The following is a 20,058-nucleotide window of genomic DNA, read 5'->3' on the forward strand; positions in this document are numbered from 1 at the left end:
GGGGCTGTGGAGGCCACATCACTGGTGTATTTAAGGCATTGATGGATAGGTTCTTGATTAGCCAGGGCATCAAAGGCTATGGGAAGAAGGCAGGGGAGTGGGGATGACCGGAGGAATTGGATCAGCCTATGATTGAATGGCAGAGCAGACTCCATGGGCCGAATGGCCTACTTCTGATCCTGTATCTTATGGTCTTATGGTCTTATGACCCCAGAACTGCTTCTATCCCACTGTTATATGATTATTGATCTCACACTCTACCTTGTCATGGACCTTGCACTTTGTTTGCCAATCTCTACTGCACTTTCTCTATAATTGTAACTTTATGTACTTAATTGGGGGACCAATTCATCCACCAAAAGTGGAAATTCCTGGTGGCCAAATATTTTAACTTCCATTCCCATTCTCGTTCTGACATGTCGGTCTTGGCTTCCTCTTGTGCTAAGATGAGGCCACCCTCAGAGTGAAGGAGCAACACCTTATATTCCATCTGGGTAGCCTCCAACCTGATGGCATGAACATTGATTTCTCCCACCAGTAATTTATTTTCCTTCCCCCTCCCCTTTTTTCTATTCCCGACTCTGGCCTTTTATTTCTTCTCAGCTGCCTATCACTATGATCTGGGTCCCCTCCACCTTCCCTTTTTCCTATGGTCCACTTGCCTCTCCTATCAGATTCCTTCTTCTCCAGCCCTTTACCTTTCCCACCCACCTGGCTTCACCTATCACTTTCCAGTTAGCCTCCTTTCCCTCCCCCAGCTTTTTATTCTGGCACTTTCACTCTTCCTGTACAATCCTGAAGATGGGACTCAACTCAAAATATCAACTGTTTATTCACTTCCATAGATGCTGCCTGGCCTGCAGAGTCCCTCCAGCATTTTGTGTGTGTTGCTCTACATATTTGTTTATCCTTTTGAACTTCTTGATGAATTTGTGTTTGGAATTATCTGTCTGATTGGTATGCAAAACAATGCTTTTGATGTTATCTTGGTATATGTGGCTGTAATGATCTTCAGATGAGCAGACCCAGGTGCAGAGTAAACTCAGGACTCGATAGTAGAAACATAGAAATATAGAAAATAGGTGCAGGAGTAGGCCATTCGGCCCTTTGAGCCTGCACTGCCATTCAGTATGATCATGGTTGATCATCCAACTCAGAACCCTGTACCTGCCTTCTCACCATACCCCCTGATCCCTTTAGCCACAAGGGCCATATCTAACTCCCTCTTAAATATAGCCAATGAACTGGCCTCAAATGTTTCCTGTGGCAGAGAATTCCACAGATTCACCACTCTGAAATGAGAAATTAATGATAAAGATTTTGTTGGCATATAATACAAGGAATAATCAAACTTATAGCTCACTTACTCAGGACTTGAGCACACAGAATGGTAATTCACACAGAACTGGAATCGAGGACTCAGCGATGAGAGATGGATCAGGATACCTTAAATATAGCATAATACACAGGAAACCCATGTGGGCCGAAATAAAAAAACGATTCACTTAAGAACGAGTTTATTAAATAGTATTCATTAAAATCCTATTGTAATCCATCCTCACTTTTATATATAAGTATACCTTGAGCTTGACGTATTCTGCAAACTATGAAATTTAATTCCTGATATAATTTTTTTATATGAAGAGTGAAAGGGAGTGAGCCTACCCACAATCCTGGCAGTCAACCACATCACACCTTTTGTCATTTATCAACCACATCCACCTTTATCATTTTCATTGCCTAAGGGCAGGTTGCTGGGGCCTGATACATTAGTGGTTTTGGTAGACCAACCCCGGTTCTTGTAGAGAGGTGACTACCTTATCCAGAGTCTTCCTCACTACCTCCTGTGAGGGTACCTGTAGCTGCACACTACCTACATAGATGCTTACAGACACGGTGGGTCTAACTCTATCCCCTGTAGGTCTTAGGTAAGCATGCCGTGGCATAAAATGGGATTTTGGACATATAGTACTCCAGGGGGAGGCAGCGAAATGTGTACTGTCTACCCACTCAGGTAAAAGCAGAGTCCTGTGACTCTGGATTTAGGGGGATGGAGAAGGCGACATTGGCCAGGTCCGCTACCGCATAAAAATACTTCCCCTCCTTACCCCCTATATCCTCAACAAGGGTCACTACAGCCAGGACAGCTGCTACGAGGGGTGGTGCATAGTTATTCAACTCTCTATAATTGATGGTCATGGAGCACGTGCCATCCCCCTTCAGCACCAGCCAAATTGGACTATTGTTAAGCTTGTGCCCAGGCGTCTTTGGATAGGGCGCATACAATCATGATGGGTACAGTGTGGGATTTCCGGGAAAGGTGGGCTCCCCGGGAAATTGACTGTTTTATAGATAGTAATAATCATTTTTAATTTGAATCTGTTCACTTCCTTGTAAATACTTGATGTTTGTGTTTTGTGCATTTTTGTGTGAATAAACTTTTGTAGTTCTGTTAAAAAAAACCTAGAAGTTGCAGAGCAGATGACCTCATCCTGCAACAGGTCCTGTACAGTTTCCCCAATCTCCTGGTGGCCCCCTAGATCATATAGGCTTCTGCCTATTGTCTACCGGCACCTTGAGGTAATCAGCCATTGCTGTGGCACCAAATGGCAGCCAGTGGAGGTCCTGTAATGCTTCCTAAAAGGGCCGATTCCTAGCTAGCACGGGGGAGCAGCTTTCAATAAGCAGGTAAAATTAACAGTTACTGCAACACTCCAACAAAGAGCTAACATGACAGATTAAACGCCCTCATTCTATGCACATGATTGTTTCCAATACTGCACTGATATTTATATGATATGAATACTCTAATTGCACTTTACTTAAGAACATGGAAAAGTATTCTTGATGACATGAGGTTAAAAAAAGATTGATAGATTGTTCGTGAGTTTTAAAAAATAAATTACTTAAATGTCAAGAAGAAACACTTTATCAAATTAATTTTATTCTCCTTCACTTGTTTTCTTTACAGTTACAAAATGTGTACATTGTTACTTCCAACACATGCAAGGTGCAATGAAACACAAATAGAACAGAGGGGAGACTAGAACAAACCTTTACAAAAGAAATAACAAACAAATTCTTTGTTTGCAAAGACTTCTTGGGCTTATGGCCATGTGCCCCCAACTTCTGACGATGCACAGAAAACAGAAAACAAAAGGAAAAAAATCATGTCCATGTTAAGCTACTAAAGGATGCAAACAATATCCTGAAAAGTAACAGAAGGAATATTAAATGTAACACACAAAATGCTGGAGAAATTCAGAAATTCAGCACGTCAGGTATCATCTATGGGAAGGAACAGAGTCAATGTTTCAGGCCGAAAACCGTCATCAGAACTACTTTAATGATCTGAACTGCATGTGGTTGAAGAACAGATAGGAGAAGCAACTTTCTAAAAAATATAAAGAAAAGCAAATAATTCTAAAAAAGTGATGAGCTGCTAGTGTGATTTCTTTATTTAAAGGTGGGTTAGAATTCACGGAACAAATGACAAATGTCAGTGGTAGGACAAATAATAGAGCCCTTTCTCAAACAATTAATGGAAAAAAAATATAATTCAGATTTAATCTAATAATTTTGCAAAAATCCGAAGAGAATATTAGAGAAAAACAACATTGAATTCTTTGAAAAAAAACAGAAGCAACAGTGAACATGAACATTGCATTGGATGTGATCTAAAAGTCTTTTAATAACATATATGATGGTTGACCCAGTAAAAAGTTCAAAACAAGAAGATGGTGATAAGTCATTGAGGACAACTGCAACCTGCCCTTCAGCAATGGAAGTGCTAAAGGTGGATACTTACATTGTCAAAAAGTGTGATGTGGTTGACGACAAGGGTGGTGGGTAGGTTCACTGCTGTTTACCTTTCATATAAACAATTTTTAATAGGAATGCAATTCCATAATTTGCAGATTGCATCAAACTGAAGGTCTAGTTATATAAAAGTTTGGACAGGTTACAATAGGACTTTAATAAAAGTGCCAAATTGTCAAAAAAAAACCCTGCAATTATGACAAGAACGTGGTTGTAAGAACCAAGAGGCCACAAAATCCTCACAGACTAGATGTCTAAATTGAGAAATAGAACTGAGGGATTAGGAAGTGTATATATATAAACTGATAAATTAAAAAAAAATCAAACATGCAACATTCCAGGATTTGCTTTTAAAAAGGCAGAATCAAAAGGCAGAAAAACTACACTGGACATGAAAAAAAATTAATATTTCTTATAGGGCATAGAGAAAATCTACCTGTGTAGACGTCTCAGTGATCTGTTTTAGTTGTGACAGTTTTTTTTTGCTTTTCGGATATCCAGCTGACCGACAAAACATTACATTAAGATATAGCTCAATGGCTTTGTAAGACTATGTGAAAAATTGGACAATGAATAATTCTATTGTTAGATGTCTTTCATAATTTTCAAAGAGGTTTAATATTTCATGGTAATTTGTAGGAAACATAGCCTAGAGTGATGATCTTTAAGGCGTATATGACTTCCAGATATTTTCAGTATCTTTGCCCAATAGTATTACTGTCACTTCTACATACTCACCTAATGTTGAAATTTGTACATACATCCTTGCATTTGACATCTATAAAATAAGCAGGTTTTGATCCATTTGTTTAAAAACAATGAGCAACATGTAGTCTTGGTAAAATTAGATTCTGAGTGACTGGCAACATCCTAAAAATGTAATACAACTGAACCATTTATAATAGTCTTCTGTCAATAAATTATACATTGTAGTTCCAATCTACAGTTGTACTGCTCATTTTATTCAAAGTAGATATTAAATCCATGGCTACGGAAATTGTAATGTACTCATCCTATATCAAATAACATATTAGGTTTAGAATCACAGAGACATCTGTGGTGCAGCATTTGCTTTGATAAGTAGTGGAACACATTCTACTAATAATATCTTTGACTATGAAAGATGTTCTTTATTTTAAGGAAATGTATGATAATAAGATACTTAAATATCTAAACTGTCCTGGCCTTTGTCAGATAAAGTGCTGTCCTAAGTAAAAAATCCTCTTGGTATTCCAAAACCAGACCCCTTCTATTACGTTTAGCTGTGGAATTAAATAGAATGAGTGGCTTTAGAATTATGAATCACATTTTTTTACAAAGTTTTTATTAAACAGCATAAGATATTGGTGACTTCAGTCCAAAACAAAGCTGGAAGCAGGGAAACTCAATTACTGCTAGGTTGAGATCTAATCTTTAAGCAGGTGGTTTGGTAAGTCACAAGTACCAGGCACCTCCAAAATTCACTGGGCCTGGTAACCAAAGAATGGGATAAAAACTGAAAATGCTGGAAACATACACCAAGTCAGACAGCATATACAGAAAGAAAAACAGACTTAATGTTTCAAGTCAAAGTCCCTTCATTAGACCTAAAAAAGTGACAAGTTAGTTTTAGAACTTCCATCACAAAACTTTCTCCCATTGATCTTAAGCTCTGTTGCTGCAGAGAAATATTTCAATAGTCTCTAGAAAAGATGTACAGTTAATGTAGCAATGTATAGGTGTGTATTTCAAAAGGGTTTGTTGCGGTCTGCAAGAGCACATCGCTCAGTGATATGTCTTTGAACTGTGCATGGGAATCAAAGACAATCGGTACTTGTGCAGGTTTTTGGGGGTGGTAACCATTAATGTTTGGCAAATAGCAATTTTCTTTTTTGGGATCTGGTGGAGGAGCTTGTTCTTGAAAATCTTCTCCATGAACTCTGCATAATGATCTTTCATTCTGGTTTCATTCTTGATGTGCGACTGAGAGACATGGGTCAACTAAGGATCTGCTCTCTGTTATCTGGTAGAAGTTATCATGGTGAGCGAAAAGTAGGGGGAGTGATCCAACTGTTTGAATCATCTTTGCTAAACTCTCTGTCCATGATTTCAAGGAAGACCTCATCATCAATGGAAGGTGCTATCTTACAATCATCTTCCGAGTTTCAGAAGTCCAGCTTGCCTAAATCTGGTTGAGCAGAGGTAAGTATATGAGGGTGCTTGGATGGCTTATATACAATCTTCTCTTTCATATAGATTCTGCTTGCAAAGGATCAGAAATGTCACCCATTCTCCAGGACATTAGACTTGACAGTGGACTGATGAGCACCATCAAGGCAGACTTCACCCATTATGACCCATCTGAGGTCCAGTTGTTGGGCATAAGGTGCATTGTGTCATCCATTCACAACCCAGAGTATCCCAGGGCACTACATCTGTGTGAAGTGCACCCAACTGCAGTTCCTTGAAGACTGTCTTGGGGACATGGAGCAGCAGTTGGATGACCTTTGGCTTGTACAGGAGAGTGAGGAGATCATCAGTCAGTTACAGAGTCACCCCTAAGTGGCAGTAGGTGGGTAGCTGGGTGACTGTCAGGAGAAGAAATGGGAAAGTGAATACGCTGTTTGCACAGAGCACCCCTGTGGCCATTCCCTCAATAATGAGAAAACCATTTTGGATACTGTTGTGGGAGTGGCCTCCCAGGGAAATGCCATGGAGACCAGGTTACTGGCACTGAGCATGGGTCTGTGGTGTAGAAGAGAAAGAAGGAGAGGGAAGTGGTAGTGACAGGGGACTCAATAGCCAGAGGAAAAAACAGGAGATTCTGTGTACATGAATGGCATACCCAGATGGTGTGTTACCTCCCAGGTGCCAGGGTCAAGGATCATGTCCACAGCTTTTGAAGAGGGAGGGAGAACAGCCAGATGTCTTGGTACATATTGGTACCAATGACATAGGAAGGAAAAGTAATGAGGTCCTAAAGAGAGAATTTAGAGAGCTAGGCAGAAAGCCAAGAAGCAGGACCTCTAGGGCAGTATTTCTGGATTGCTACCTGTGCCATGCACTAGTCAGGGTCGAAGCAGGATGATTTGGCAGATAAATGTACGGCTGAGAAGCTGGTGCAGGGGGCAGGCCTTCAGGTTCTTGGATCTTTGGGATACCTTCTGGGGGAGGTATGACCTTACAAAAGAGACGGGTTGCATCTGAACCCAAGGGGAACCAATATTCGTGCTGGCAGGTTTGTTAAAGCTGTTGGGGAGGGCTTAAACTAATTTGGCAGGAGGATGGGAACCAGAGTGAAGTGTGCAGTCAGAATGTCAGGAAGCGCAGGCAAATGATAGGACATAATTACAGCCAGCAGGGTGAGTATCAGTGCATCAGGGATGCAGAATCAAAAGAGGTAGCAAATACAGTACTCAAAATGTTATATCTCAATGCACAGAGTATAAGAGATACTCTTATGGTGGATGATCTTGTTGCATTTTTACAGATTGTCGGGTATGAAGTTGTGCCATCACTGAATCGTGGCTGAAGGATGGTTTTAAGTTGGGAGCTGAACATCCAAGGTTACATATTGTATTGGAGCGATAGGAAGGTAGGCAGAGGGGGTGGTGTGGCTCTGCTGATAAAGAATGGCATCAAATCAGTAGAAAGATGTGACATAGGATCGGAAGATGTTGAATCGTTGTGGGTTGAGTTAAGAAACTGCAAGGGTAACGGGATCCTGATGGCAGCTATATAAAGCCTCAAAACAGTAGCTGGGATGTGGACTACCGATTACAACGGGAAATAGAAAAGACCTGTCGAAAGGGCAATGTTATGATGGTTATGGGAGATTTTAACATGCAGGTAGACTGGAAAAATCAGGTTGGTTATGGATCCCAAGAATGTAAATGTGCTGAATGCTTATGAAATGGCTTTTTAGAGCAGTTTGTCATGAGCCTACTAGGAGATCAGCTATATTGGATTGGGTGTTATGTAATGAACCCAAGGCAATTAGGGAGCTTAAGGTAAAGGAACCCTAAGGAAAAGCGATCACAATATGATTGAGTTCAATTTGAAATTTGATAGGGAGAAAGTAAAGTCTGATGTAGCAGTTCTTCAGTGGAGTAAAGGTAATTACAGTGGTATGAAAGAGGAGTTGGCCAAAGTAAATTGGAAGGATATACTGGCAGGGATGACAGCAATGGCAGGCAACAATGGCTCGAGTTTCTGTGAAAATGAGGAAAGTGCAGGATAGACAGACTAGGTGTGGAAAGGATGTTTCCCATTGCAGGGGAGTCTAAGGCAAGAGGCCACAGCCTCAGGATAGAGGGGTGTCCATTTAAAACAGAAACATGGGGAAATTTCTTTAGCCAGAGGGTGGTAAATTTGAGGAATTTGTTACCAAGGTGGCTGTGGAGGCCAAATTGTTGGATATATTTAAAGTGGAGATTGATGGGTTCTTGACTGACCATGGCATCAAAGGTTACAGGGAGCAGGTGGGGGAGTGGGGCTGAGGAGGAGAGAGCAAAGGAACAGCCATGATTGAATGGTGGAGCAGACTCAATGGGGTCAAATGGCCTAATTCTGCTCCCACAGCGCCAATAAAAGCATTCACCCCCCTTGGAATTTTTCATGTTTTATTGTTTTACAACATTGAATCTCAGTGCATTTAATTTGGCTTTTTATTTATGCAAAATAAATGACTGCATAAGTATTTAACCCCTTTAATATATCACACCAAATCATCATTGGTGCAGCTAATTGGTTTTAGAAGTAATCTAATTAGTTAAATAGAGACAACACACACAAAATGCTGGTGAACGCAGCAGGCCAGGCAGCATCTATAGGAAGAAGTACAGTTGACGTTTCCGGCCGAGACCCTTCCTTAGGACTAACTGAAAGAAGGGATAGTAAGAGATTTTAAAGGGGGAGGGGGAGGGGGAGGGGGAGATCCGAAATGATAGGAGGAGGGGGAGGGATGAAGCTAAGAGCTGGAAAGTTGATTGGCAAAAGGATACAGAGCTGAAGAAGTGGGAGGATCATGGGATGGGAGGCCTAGGGAGAAAGAAAGGGGGAAGGGAGCCCAGAGGAAGATGGAGAGCAGGCAAGGAGTGATAATGAGAGGGATAGAGAGATTAAAAGGGGGGGGGGGCAAATAATAAATAAATAAATAAGGGATGGGGTAAGAAGGGAAGGAGGGGCATTAATTGAAGTTAGAGAAATCGATGTTCATGCCATCAGGTTGGAGGCTACTCAGACGGAATATAAGGTGTTGTTCCTCCAACCTGAGTGTGGCTTCATCTTGAAGGCCATGGATTGACATATCAGAATGGGAATGGGATATGGAATTAAAATGTGTGGCCACTGGGAGATCCTGCTTTCTCTGGCGGACAGAGTGTAGGTGTTCAGTGAAATGGTCTCCCAGTCTCCGTCGGGTCTCACCAATATATAAAAGGCCGCATCGGGAGCACCTGATGCAGTATATCACGCCAGCTGACTCACAGGTGAAGTGTCACCTCACCTGGAAGGACTGTCTGGGGCCCTGAATGGTGGTGAGGGAGGAAGTATAAGGGCACGTGTAGCACTTGTTCTGCTTACAAGGATAAGTGCCGGGGGGGGAGATCAGTTGGAAGGGATGGGGCGGACGAATGGACAAGGGAGTTGCGTAGGGAGCGATCCCTGCGGAAAGCAGAAAGAGGGGGGTGAGAGAAAGATGTGCTTGGTGGTGGGATCCCGTTGAAGGTGGCAGAAGTTACAGAGAATTATATGTTGGACCTGGAGGCTGGTGGGGTGGTAGGTGAGGACAAGGGGAACCCTATCGCTAGTGAGGTGGCGGGAGGATGGGGTGAGAGCAGATGTGCGTGAAATGGGAGAGGTGCATTTGAGAACAGAGTTGAAGGTGGGGGAAGGTAAGTCCCTTTCTTTAAAAAATGAAGACATCTCCTTCGTCCTGGAATAAAAAGCCTCATCCTGAGAGTAGATGCGGCGGACGGAAGAATTGCGAGAAGGGGATGGCATTTTTGCAAGAGACAGGGTGGGAAGAGGAATAGTCCAGGTAGCTGTGAGAAATTGCAGTGGCCAGATGTGCAAAACTGATATCAAGACCTATCCACACAGACTCAAGGCTGTAATTGCTGCCAAAATTGCATCTACTAAATACTGACTTAAGGGGTGGGGGTGAGTAATTATGCAATCAATTATTTTGTGTTTTATATTTGTAATTAATTTAGATCACTCTGTAGAGATCTTTTTTCACTTTGACATCTTTTTTTCTGTTGATCAGTGTCAAAAAAGCCAAATTAAACCACTGTGATTCAATGTTGTAAAACAATAAAACATGAAAACTTCCAAGGGGTTGCGGGGGGGGGGGGGTGGGGGGGAGAGGAATACTTTTCATAGGCACTGTATGTCTTACGGTTTTATTGTGCTGTTCACATACCTTATGTGCATGGATAGTGTATCTGCCAAGCAACAGCACGATCCCAGCAGAACAGTCAAGTGGGGGTATATTGTCAGCTATGTCTGTAATATGTGAATGACTGCATGCTACTTCAGGAGTTGGGATTTCATCCCTGTCATTGGGAATATGGTTACACTTAATGAGGTTTGGCAAGGGTAAGCAGACCTCCCCTCCTAGTGACTCCATGAGAAATTTATTAGCTCTTCTTCTGGCAATTTCTGCTGTCCCAGCAGATGCCTTTACAGTATATGGAAGAACAAAACATTAAATACTGAATGTACCAAATGTTAATTTTTCAGGGTCAGAATCAGAACCAGGTTTATTATCATTAGCATATGTCGTGAAATTTGTTAACAGCAGCAGCAGTACAATGCAACATATGATAATACAGAAAGAATAAATAAATTAATTACAGTAAGTATATACTGTATATGTATACTAAATAGATTAAAAATAGTCCAAAACAGAAGTAATATATATTAATACAAAAATAAGGTAGTGTTCATGGGTTCAACGTCTATTTCAGAATTATATAACCGAGGGAAAGCAGATGTTCCTGAATCGCTAAGTGTGTGTCTTCAGGCTTCTGTACCTCCTACCTAATGGTAACAATGAGAAGAGAGGATGCACTGGGTGATGGGGGTCCCTAATAATGGCTGACCCCTTTCTGAGGCAATGCTCCTTGAAGATGTCTTGGATACCTTGGAGGCTAGTAACCAAGATGGAACTAACTAACTTTACAACTTTCTCTAGCTTCTTTTGGTCCTGTGCAGTAGCCCATACCAGACAGTGGTACCAGACTCTTCCGGGGTGCCTTGAAGACAGCGATCTCGTGCAGCATAGCTCGATGGATATGATTTTGCCAATGACACATTGCTCTGTTCATTTAGTAACAAATATGCCTTTATTTTTTGCTCAGGTTGCCGTTTTGGGTTGATGTGGGCTAAATGTATACTGGAGCAGGATTTCCCTCGGAAACTTTTTCTGCATCACCTTTTAAAGATATTCCTGATGCCGGGAGGCTAATAGCTATGAAGGAGCTGGCTGAGTTTGCAAGTATCTGCAGCTTTTTCTGATCTCGTTCAGTGGCCCTTCCATACCGGAGGGTGATGCAACCAGTTAGAATGCTCCCCACCATACACCTGTAGAAATTTGACAGAGTCTTTGGTGACATACCAAGTCTCCTCAAACTGCTGTGTCTTCTTTGTAATTGCATCAATATGTTGGGGCTATATAGATCTTTGGAGATATTGACATCCAGGAACTTGAAAGTGCTCACCTTTCCCATCCAATCTACCACACCGTACAAATAGATACGTCTCTATCTCATAAACCGACCCACATTCCTCATTTCTTTTGATTCTCAAGGTGTCCAATTCGAGATATCATGCTGTTAAAGAAAATAGTGATTGTCAAAACTCCTGCCAAAAATAGTAATGCAATCACAGGGATCTAACCACACTGAGAACTCAAGAAGTGCGAAACATAATTATCAGTTTCAAACATTCACTATTATCACGACAACAATCTTGATCACTTAGCTAAAGGTGTAAAAGGAATAGAATGAATTTCATATCAGAAGTATAAATTTGCATGGACTTTTAACAGGAGGCAAGAGGACTGAATAATCAATCCTTAACATTCAGTACACTTGGCATCCCATTTTCAGTATCCTCAAACATCAACTTACCTAGGCCAGTCCCATAAATACTGTGACTACATGGGCAGGTAAGAGGCCGAGTGTCTTAGTTAAAATACCCTGATAACTCAAAGACATCCCATCTGTCTAAATATTCAATACAGTTACTCATCTGAGGTAAACCAACTGCATCTCCCGAATGTGCAATTTCTACCACTGAGGATAAGGGCTGCCTGGGAACACCACTACTTGCAGGTTCTCCTCTAAATCATACATTGTTCTGACTTGCAAATACATGACTCTTTATTCATTATCACAGGGTATAAATCCTGGAATTCCCTTTTCAAAAAATTGAGTACATCTTCATCAATAGGTCTTCAGATTTCAAGCTTAACAAATTTCTCAATGGCAATTACAGGAAGGAAATAAATACAGACCTTGCCAAAGCTGTCATATCTTACCTGAAGCTACATAAATGCACAATCAATTGTTTACAACAGTCACAGTGTTGAAAGAGATTATTTGCATTCTATGAAGGTGGTTGAGGCCAAATTGGCCTGAAAACGTTTCCAGTTTTCTTCAAATAAGTTTTCTTTTTTTACAGAAATACACCACCTTTCCTTTCGGAACTCAGTGAACTAGAGGGAATTGAACTTATATTCTTGGCTTCTAAAGCAACAGTGGTGCTACACAGCCAAGGCAAAAACTTCAGTCAGCACTGAGTCAGAAGACTGTGGGTTCAAATTGCACATGTTTTCTCAGCCAACATTCCCACCGCAACATCTGGGGGATTTGTATCCTGGTCCACTTTTCAAGAGAAAACAAGTCTTATGGCACTCTTCAAAACAGCACAAAGTGTATGTGTGCTCTGCCCAATTTTAACACTTAATCAAGATTATATAAAACCAGCAGTGAGATTAAAAACCATTATCTCACTTGTTGAAAATCTGCGTGCGCAGAGACCATTATCCCAATGGGGGGGGGGGGGGAAGAGGACGACGGCAAGCGACACCTGCCTGAACAGGTACGGGATTCTCACACAGCGCCACTTTATCGCAGCTATTTCAGGGTCTAATAACTTCCACCCCGGTGTATTGTCTGCATCATCGCCTCTTTGTTTGAAAGAACTATATTTACTTAAGTGCGAGATTCAGGTGCTGTACAGCTGGAAGGGCCTTACAAGACCTGTCACTGAATTGCCCGATACCGACCCATCACCTCTGCCTGGCAACTGTCAATCACCCGCAGCGAACAGCTGTGCCCATCCTCAAGAGAGCGCCAAAATATTTTTTTTGCAGGAACCTCGTCGTGTGGCTGTAAAGTTTTGTCAGGTTCTGATAACATACCCTGGGCATCACTTTATAAAACGGTTTCCTTGGCTTAAAATTGATGGCGTGGGCAGGAAGTGATTCGCAACCGCACTGCAAGTTATCCGGCCCGAGTGAGCAGGCCGGTAAAAGCCTGGAACTCGATTTCTCCGTGGCGGCTGTGCTGCCTGCGGGCGGTAGTGGGGAGAGAATGGGAACGGCAATCCCTAAGCAATTCTGCCGCCTCTTCCAGAGGCCGCTCATCAGCCTAACGCTGGAAGCTTTTGAGAGGTGAGTGGAAGTGCTGGGAGATTTACACAACTTCCACCCTGCCCTGACGTCATTGAGAGGGCTACACCTTTACAAAGAAACAGACTTGGATTCCGCACACGCATTCACTTGTCTGAGCATCCCGAGTAGCAGAGCGTTTGGTTGCAAAACCTCTATTTAACATGTAGAAGTTACTTGGATCACTAAAGTGAACCAAAACTATTGCAGCAAGTGTTACCAAGTCAGGCTACAGGCATTCTGAAAGTTATTTTAAATTTAAAATGCTCCGAATATTTTTCCTTATCATCTTTTGCCATCCCATCCAGCTCTTTTTTTCCTGAGATATCAGTACTCTTCTAATTGTCTGTTGCTGGTAAAGCCCAAATCCCCGGGATACTTGTCTGACTGAAGCCTGAGGATACTGACAACTATGTGTATAGGTTCAGTTTGACTTGGCTGAGCTATGGGGGACTTACTAACAGGTGCCACTTTCAAGTTTTACTTGGCATCTGTGCAGAGGTGTGGCACTTAGTGAAGTAAATGGGAATCATTAATCAAAATTGGATTCCTTTCCAAGGTGGCAACTTCAAGTTTGCAGTGACATTCACTCATAGGAGGGAGATGAATGACCTTACTTAGGTTCGGAGTGCCTTTGTTTTGCAGATGTGGATGCCATTTACAAATATTTTTGCATTTGTATAACAGGTGAGCTATTTTGGACTGAGAAGAGAAACATCCATTCACTCAGAGGATGGTGAATATAGTATTTGGAATTCTATTCCAAAGGACAGCCTAGTCATAGATAAAGGAATCAGAATCAGATTTATTACTACTGACATGTGCTGTGATTTTTTTTGTGGTAGTACATTGCAGGACTTTAAGGATGGTATCATGGAATGAATAGTGCTGGAATAAGGCAGGGCATTGAGGTAGAAGTTCAGGCATGAAATTAAAGAATGCAAAGCAGGATTAGGGGCCCTACATACTTTACTCCTACTCCAGTTTCTTTGTTTCCTATGGGAAAGGGGAAAAAAAATGTCATGAGGCAGGCTTGGTTTTTATTGGCTATTTTATATCTGAGCAGACCTCCACTAAACTCTGGAATTTTATCCCGATACCTCTCTGCCTCATGTCTCTCCTTAACCCTTTAAGCCCCACTTTAAAGTCTACCTATTTACATAAAGGTTTGCAATCATGATGAGTCCTAATATTTTCTTATACTGCTTGATGCTACTTCTGTTTGATAAACTCCTGTGAAGCACTTGGACATGGTTTAAAAAGATTACTGTTAACAAAGTAAAACATTGAAGACACACATTCTGCAGATTTGGAGAAACGTATTCTCAGATTCAATATGGTGCATTGAGTAATAATTTCATAAAACTGGGCTCATTATTTGTGAAGGGGAAAGTATGTCATGTTGCATGTATCACTTTGAAAACCCTGAATGGAAATGGAATTGTGCTCAGAAGGTACTCCTTACCCTGTGTGAAATATTTTTCTGAGGTGAGTCAATAAATGCAGGATTCCCAGCCTCTGATATGCTGATGCATGTTTGTAATCACTATATTTGTGTGGCCTATCCAGTTGTGCTTCTGATCAACAGTGACCGAAAGATACTGATGATAAGGGACTTGAGAGTTATGCTATTGAACATCTCTGGTAGGTTTTTAGCTTCTCTCTTTCAGGAGATGGCCAATGCATAGCATCTTTGTGATGCAATATTAGTTGCTATTTAGCAGCTCTGATATAAAAGCTATCTAAGGCTTACTGAAAGTTAGCATAGGCTGCTTTATTTGCTGAACACTTGCAAATGTGTAATCTCAGCAAACATTCACAGTTCTCGCTTTATGATAGAAGGAAGATCATTGAAATAGTTAAAGCTGGTTGGGCCTAATACAGTTTCCTGAGGAAGTTTTGCCATGATATTCTGGGACTGGAATAGTTAATCTCTAACAACCTTCAACCATTTATTATGAAGATAATTATGTTTTGTAATTAATGAAAGGGAAAAACACAGGAGTCTGGATACTTGTCTACTTAGCTTTTTTTTTGCCTTTTTTTAGTGAGACGCTCACATTTGATGTGGTGGTGTAATGGTGTATCATTGTATGCCATTCACGTACTTCTGAAAATAACACAATGGATTATATAAACAATGCTTAATGAAACAATATCTTTACAATATTACTCAAATATTGCTGAAATCTTAAGCAAAATCTTAACAACACTCCTCTCTGCTTAACTATAAACTTCAACTCAATAAAGAATGTATCTCAACTCAAACACGTAACATTCCTGAAAAAGGGTCTGAGCCCGAAATGTCGACTGTTTATTAATTTCTATAGGTGCCATTCAGGCTTGAAGATTTAATCTCCGTGAAGGCTTTCTGACTCTTGTGGGTTGACATCTTTCCTGATGAGGGGGTTCACTCTGCTTGGTAGCTGTGAAACAATCTCGGTTCTGGAGCTTCCTCTGTGGTGGTTGTAGTAGTTGATGCAGGGACTGCAGAAAGCGTTTCTGACAGCTCTGAACACCTTTCTTCTCTAACAATTGACTCTGCTCTCCTCAACTGATTGATGTGTTGTCTTCAGGTGGTATCAGACACAATCTCCACTGTGTAGGAGAGTGGCCCAAGTTCTATCCTTATATTTTCAAATGCCCACTAGTGATCATCTCTGTAGTCCCTCAGCAGGGATGCTTGTCCAGGAATGAAACATCGAACTTCCTTGTTTGAGGAGCCCTCAATTTCCCTCAGCTGTGTGTCTAGCATACTCGTTCTGATATTGGGTTTGAAGAGATCCAAGCATGAGTGCAAGGGACGCCTCAGGAACAGCTTAGCTGGTGTGTTGATGGTTGTGGAGTGTTCTGCGTTGTGATATGCAAAGAGGAAAGTGACAAGCTTCAGATTCAGTGTCGTGTGTTCTGCTGACATTACTTGCCGTGAGTTCTTTAGACTCTGGACAGGCTGGGTAGTACAGTCTGGATGTAATATCTCTTATTCCATTCATTTTCAGGAATGACTGAGACTGTTTCACAACAAACTGTGGTCCATTGTCACTGACTAAGTGTTCTGGAACACCAGTCCTTGAGAAGAGACACTCTCAATGCATTAGCAGTGCGTGAATTTGCGGTGTTGTCTATTGGGAATAATTCTGACCACTTTGTTGCTGCATCCACTACTACCAAGAAATTTGTGCCCATGAATGGTCTGGCAAAATCCACATGAATCCTCTGCCAGGGCAATAAAGGCCATTCCCAAGGATGGAGAGGCCCTATGCTTGGCATCTTTTGGACGTGTTTGCATCCCAAACAGTGCATGGAAAGCTGTTCGATGTGCTGATCTGTCCTCGATCACCAAACAAAGCTTTGAGCCAACATGCCTAGATGACTAGCATGTAGCTCCTCCAACAATTTAACATTTGGTTTGAATGGTACAATAGCTCTCAATTCCCACATAAGGCAACCCCGTCGAGGGCAATTTCATCCCGGCACGGGTAAAAATAGGGTAACTGGAATTTCTGCTGCATCTAGCAGCCATTTTGTGTTACCATGTAGACCTGATACAGTGTGGGCTCTTGGATCATCTTTGTCATAATAGGGAGACTTTCAATTTACATTAGGGAGAATACATCAAGAGAATGTGTACTCCTTTGTAAATTTTTGAGGCGTTTCCTTTTCGAAGGGTAAACGGGATAATCCATCAGCATTTCCATGATTAGTTGTCCTCTTGAGTTCAATCTTGCACTTGTGACCTCCAAGAAAAAACCCATCTCTGCATTCATGCTGCTGCTGTTTGTAGAATACCCTTCTGTGGATTGAAAATGGACACCCATCAGTAATGAGGGTAAACTCTGTCCCATACAGATACTGGTTGAAATATGTTATACCCCAAACTAGACTCGAGGCCTTTTTATCAATCTGTGTGTAATTTTTCTCTGCAGCAGTAAAGGAATGTGATGGAAAGGCTGTGGGGTGTTCACTTCCATCACTCATAACATTTGACATGACTGCAACTATACAATAAGCTGGAGCATCATTGGCAAAATTCAGAATCAGGTTTAATATCACCGGTATATGTTGTGAAATTTGTTAATTATGTGGCAGAAGTACATTGCAATACATAATAAAAGCTGAATTACAGTAAATAAATTTATTAAAACGTTATATTAAATAAGTAGTGAGGTAGTGTTCATGGGTTCAATGTCCATTCAGAAATCTGATGGCAGAGGGGAAGAAGCTGCTCCTGAGTTGCTGAGTGTGTGCCTTCAGGCTCAAGTACACCTTCTCCCTGATGATAGCAATGACAGTGCTTTAACACTGTCTTGAGATTTTGGAGATGTTCCTTGTCATCCTCACCAGTAACAATGATGACATTTAGGTACCACTGAGTGCCTGGCAGTCTTGCAGCACCTGGCTTTCTCCAGAGTGCAGGTGCAGATGCTACCCAAAAATAAGCCTGTTATAACAATAAAGCCCTTTCTGAGTGTTTACGGGGAAAAGTGCTGAGGACTCTTCTTCCATCTCCATCTGTAAGTAAGCCTCAGCTAAGTCCTCTTTGCTGAATTATTTCCCTCCAGAAAGGTTTGCGAGGGTATTCTTTATCCTGGACAGAGGGTATTGATCTACTTTCAGAACTGAATTGCTTGCTTACTTGCTGCCTGTTATACCGCTGGCATTGAGGGCTACAATGAGGGTCCTCCATCTCTGTCTGTCCATATTGTCGCACACAGACAAAGGAGAACCAGTCAGGGTTGTTAACCCTGAGCTGAACCCCTGAACCTGGATGGCGGGTGGTAGCTTCATGACATATGCAATTTACTTATATAACTCCTAATGAATTATTTAAATGGACAGGAATGCTTAATCAAATAATGTTTGCAGTATCACTCAAATACTACAGAAATATTAAATACACAGCACTTCTTCCTGCTAAATACCAACTCAATAGAGAATGTATCTCAACTATATACACAACATACTATATAATACAACTACTATGCAGACAATCACAGCATAGTAAATTATGAAATTTCCTTCTTCTTCTACTAGTCTGTGCATCTTTATGTCTGGAAGGTCCATTAGGTTCACTGGAGTATTCTCTTACTAGTCCTTTACAATCTGATCTCTCCTCTTGGTTTCCTTATCCTCAACATCATTGGATGAATCCGGTTTTTGTATCCCAATTGACTCCTTCCTTTCAGGCCTTCCATTCATCCAGCTGGTTTTGGTCTTTGTATCTACTTTTACAAACAGCTTTGTACAAAAACTGTTGGAGTTGGACCACTGCTTTTGTCACTTTCACGGTTACTCTGAGCAACATGGTTCTTTGGTTCAATATGCTTTCCAGCCAGAGGCACAGAGGTTGGCACCAATACCAGTTTGCCCTCTGTTGGGCAACAGTTCATGGTGTTTGGAATGGAGATGTTTGTGGCATCCCCCAGTACCTTTCTTCTTGCTTTTAGTTGACTCTGTTTCAGGGGATGTGGCATTCAAATTTTGGATGGATATCCAATCAGATTGTAGTTGTCTCAGCCACTCACATCTCCACAGTGCTAGCTCTCCTGTTTAATTAATTTGCCGTTCACTTCTAGTGTAAGTTGTATTGGTTGTCTATTACTGGTTTTCACATTGTAAATCTCAAGTCAACCCATGCAGCACTATCATCCTTATCAGATTTTTCATCACCAGCAAGCAGATTAGTGCACTTTTTGAAACTGTAACTTGACTTCTTATCTTTTTTCTTACCCTACGCAGTCCATTTATTTTTGTCTGCCCGACATGCTCTTTGTATGTGTCCTACATTGTTGCATTTTCTGCAAGTTTCACCTTTAAATCTGCGTTGTTTTTGTGTATGTGAGCCCCTGGCACAATGGTAATCCAGTTTGTTTGGCCAGGTTGGTTTCTGTTGAGACGTTGCAATTTTGTTCACAATCACTTTCATTCCTGACTGTAACTTAATTGCGATTCCAGCTGCTGTTTCCATTGATACAGCTATTTCAACTGCTTTTTAAAACGTAAGTTGTGCTTCAATTAGGAGCTTTTTTTGAATGCGTTCTTGTGATTCCACAAACTAAACGATTTCTCATTGCATCATTAAGCCTATCATTAAATTGACGATGCTCAGATAATGTCTTTAATTCAGCCATGTACACTGAAGTGGGCTTATGAATCCTAAAGCGTTTTGTAATGGACAATGGTTTTGGTTCTAAATGTTCCTGCATTACTTTCACATTATCAGTAAAGCTCATTTCTGTTGGTTTGGTTGGAGCAGTTTTCAAAGAAAACGGTATGTCTTTAAATCTAATTCAATCAGCAAAGTTGGCACTTGCTTCTCATTGGCTGTTTCATTTGCTTTAAAATACTGCTCAATCTGTTCCGTATATAATATCCAGTTATCTGTTGTGCAATGGAACACATCAATCTTTCCATTTTTTTCTTTTCTCATGTTTAAAGAAAAACTTTGTTTAATTTTCTTTCACACACAGAAATCTCTGTATCTGAATGTACAATGCACATAAATATTGATTTTTTTTTACTGCATTAATGAACCTTGAACACAATAAAATACAAGGATGGAATTTGGAGAGGGTGATGGA

General features: G+C 41.2%; 1 protein-coding gene across 7 annotated transcripts in view; it reads left to right on the plus strand.

Annotated features, from left to right (window-relative positions):
* Positions 1-12,919: 12,919 nt before the first annotated feature.
* Positions 12,920-20,058, plus strand: part of crppa (CDP-L-ribitol pyrophosphorylase A) — a 312,877-nt gene continuing 305,738 nt past the window's right edge. For all 7 annotated transcript variants that reach the window (XM_072251970.1, XM_072251974.1, XM_072251975.1 and 4 more), the window contains exon 1: positions 12,920-13,480. In XM_072251970.1, the coding sequence (XP_072108071.1) occupies positions 13,272-13,480 (209 nt within the window). In that variant the 5' untranslated portion in view covers positions 12,920-13,271. The remainder of the gene's footprint in view (positions 13,481-20,058) is intronic.

This window comes from Mobula birostris, chromosome 3, assembly GCF_030028105.1.
Source record: "Mobula birostris isolate sMobBir1 chromosome 3, sMobBir1.hap1, whole genome shotgun sequence".
In the NCBI taxonomy this organism is placed as follows: Eukaryota; Metazoa; Chordata; class Chondrichthyes; order Myliobatiformes; family Myliobatidae; genus Mobula; species Mobula birostris.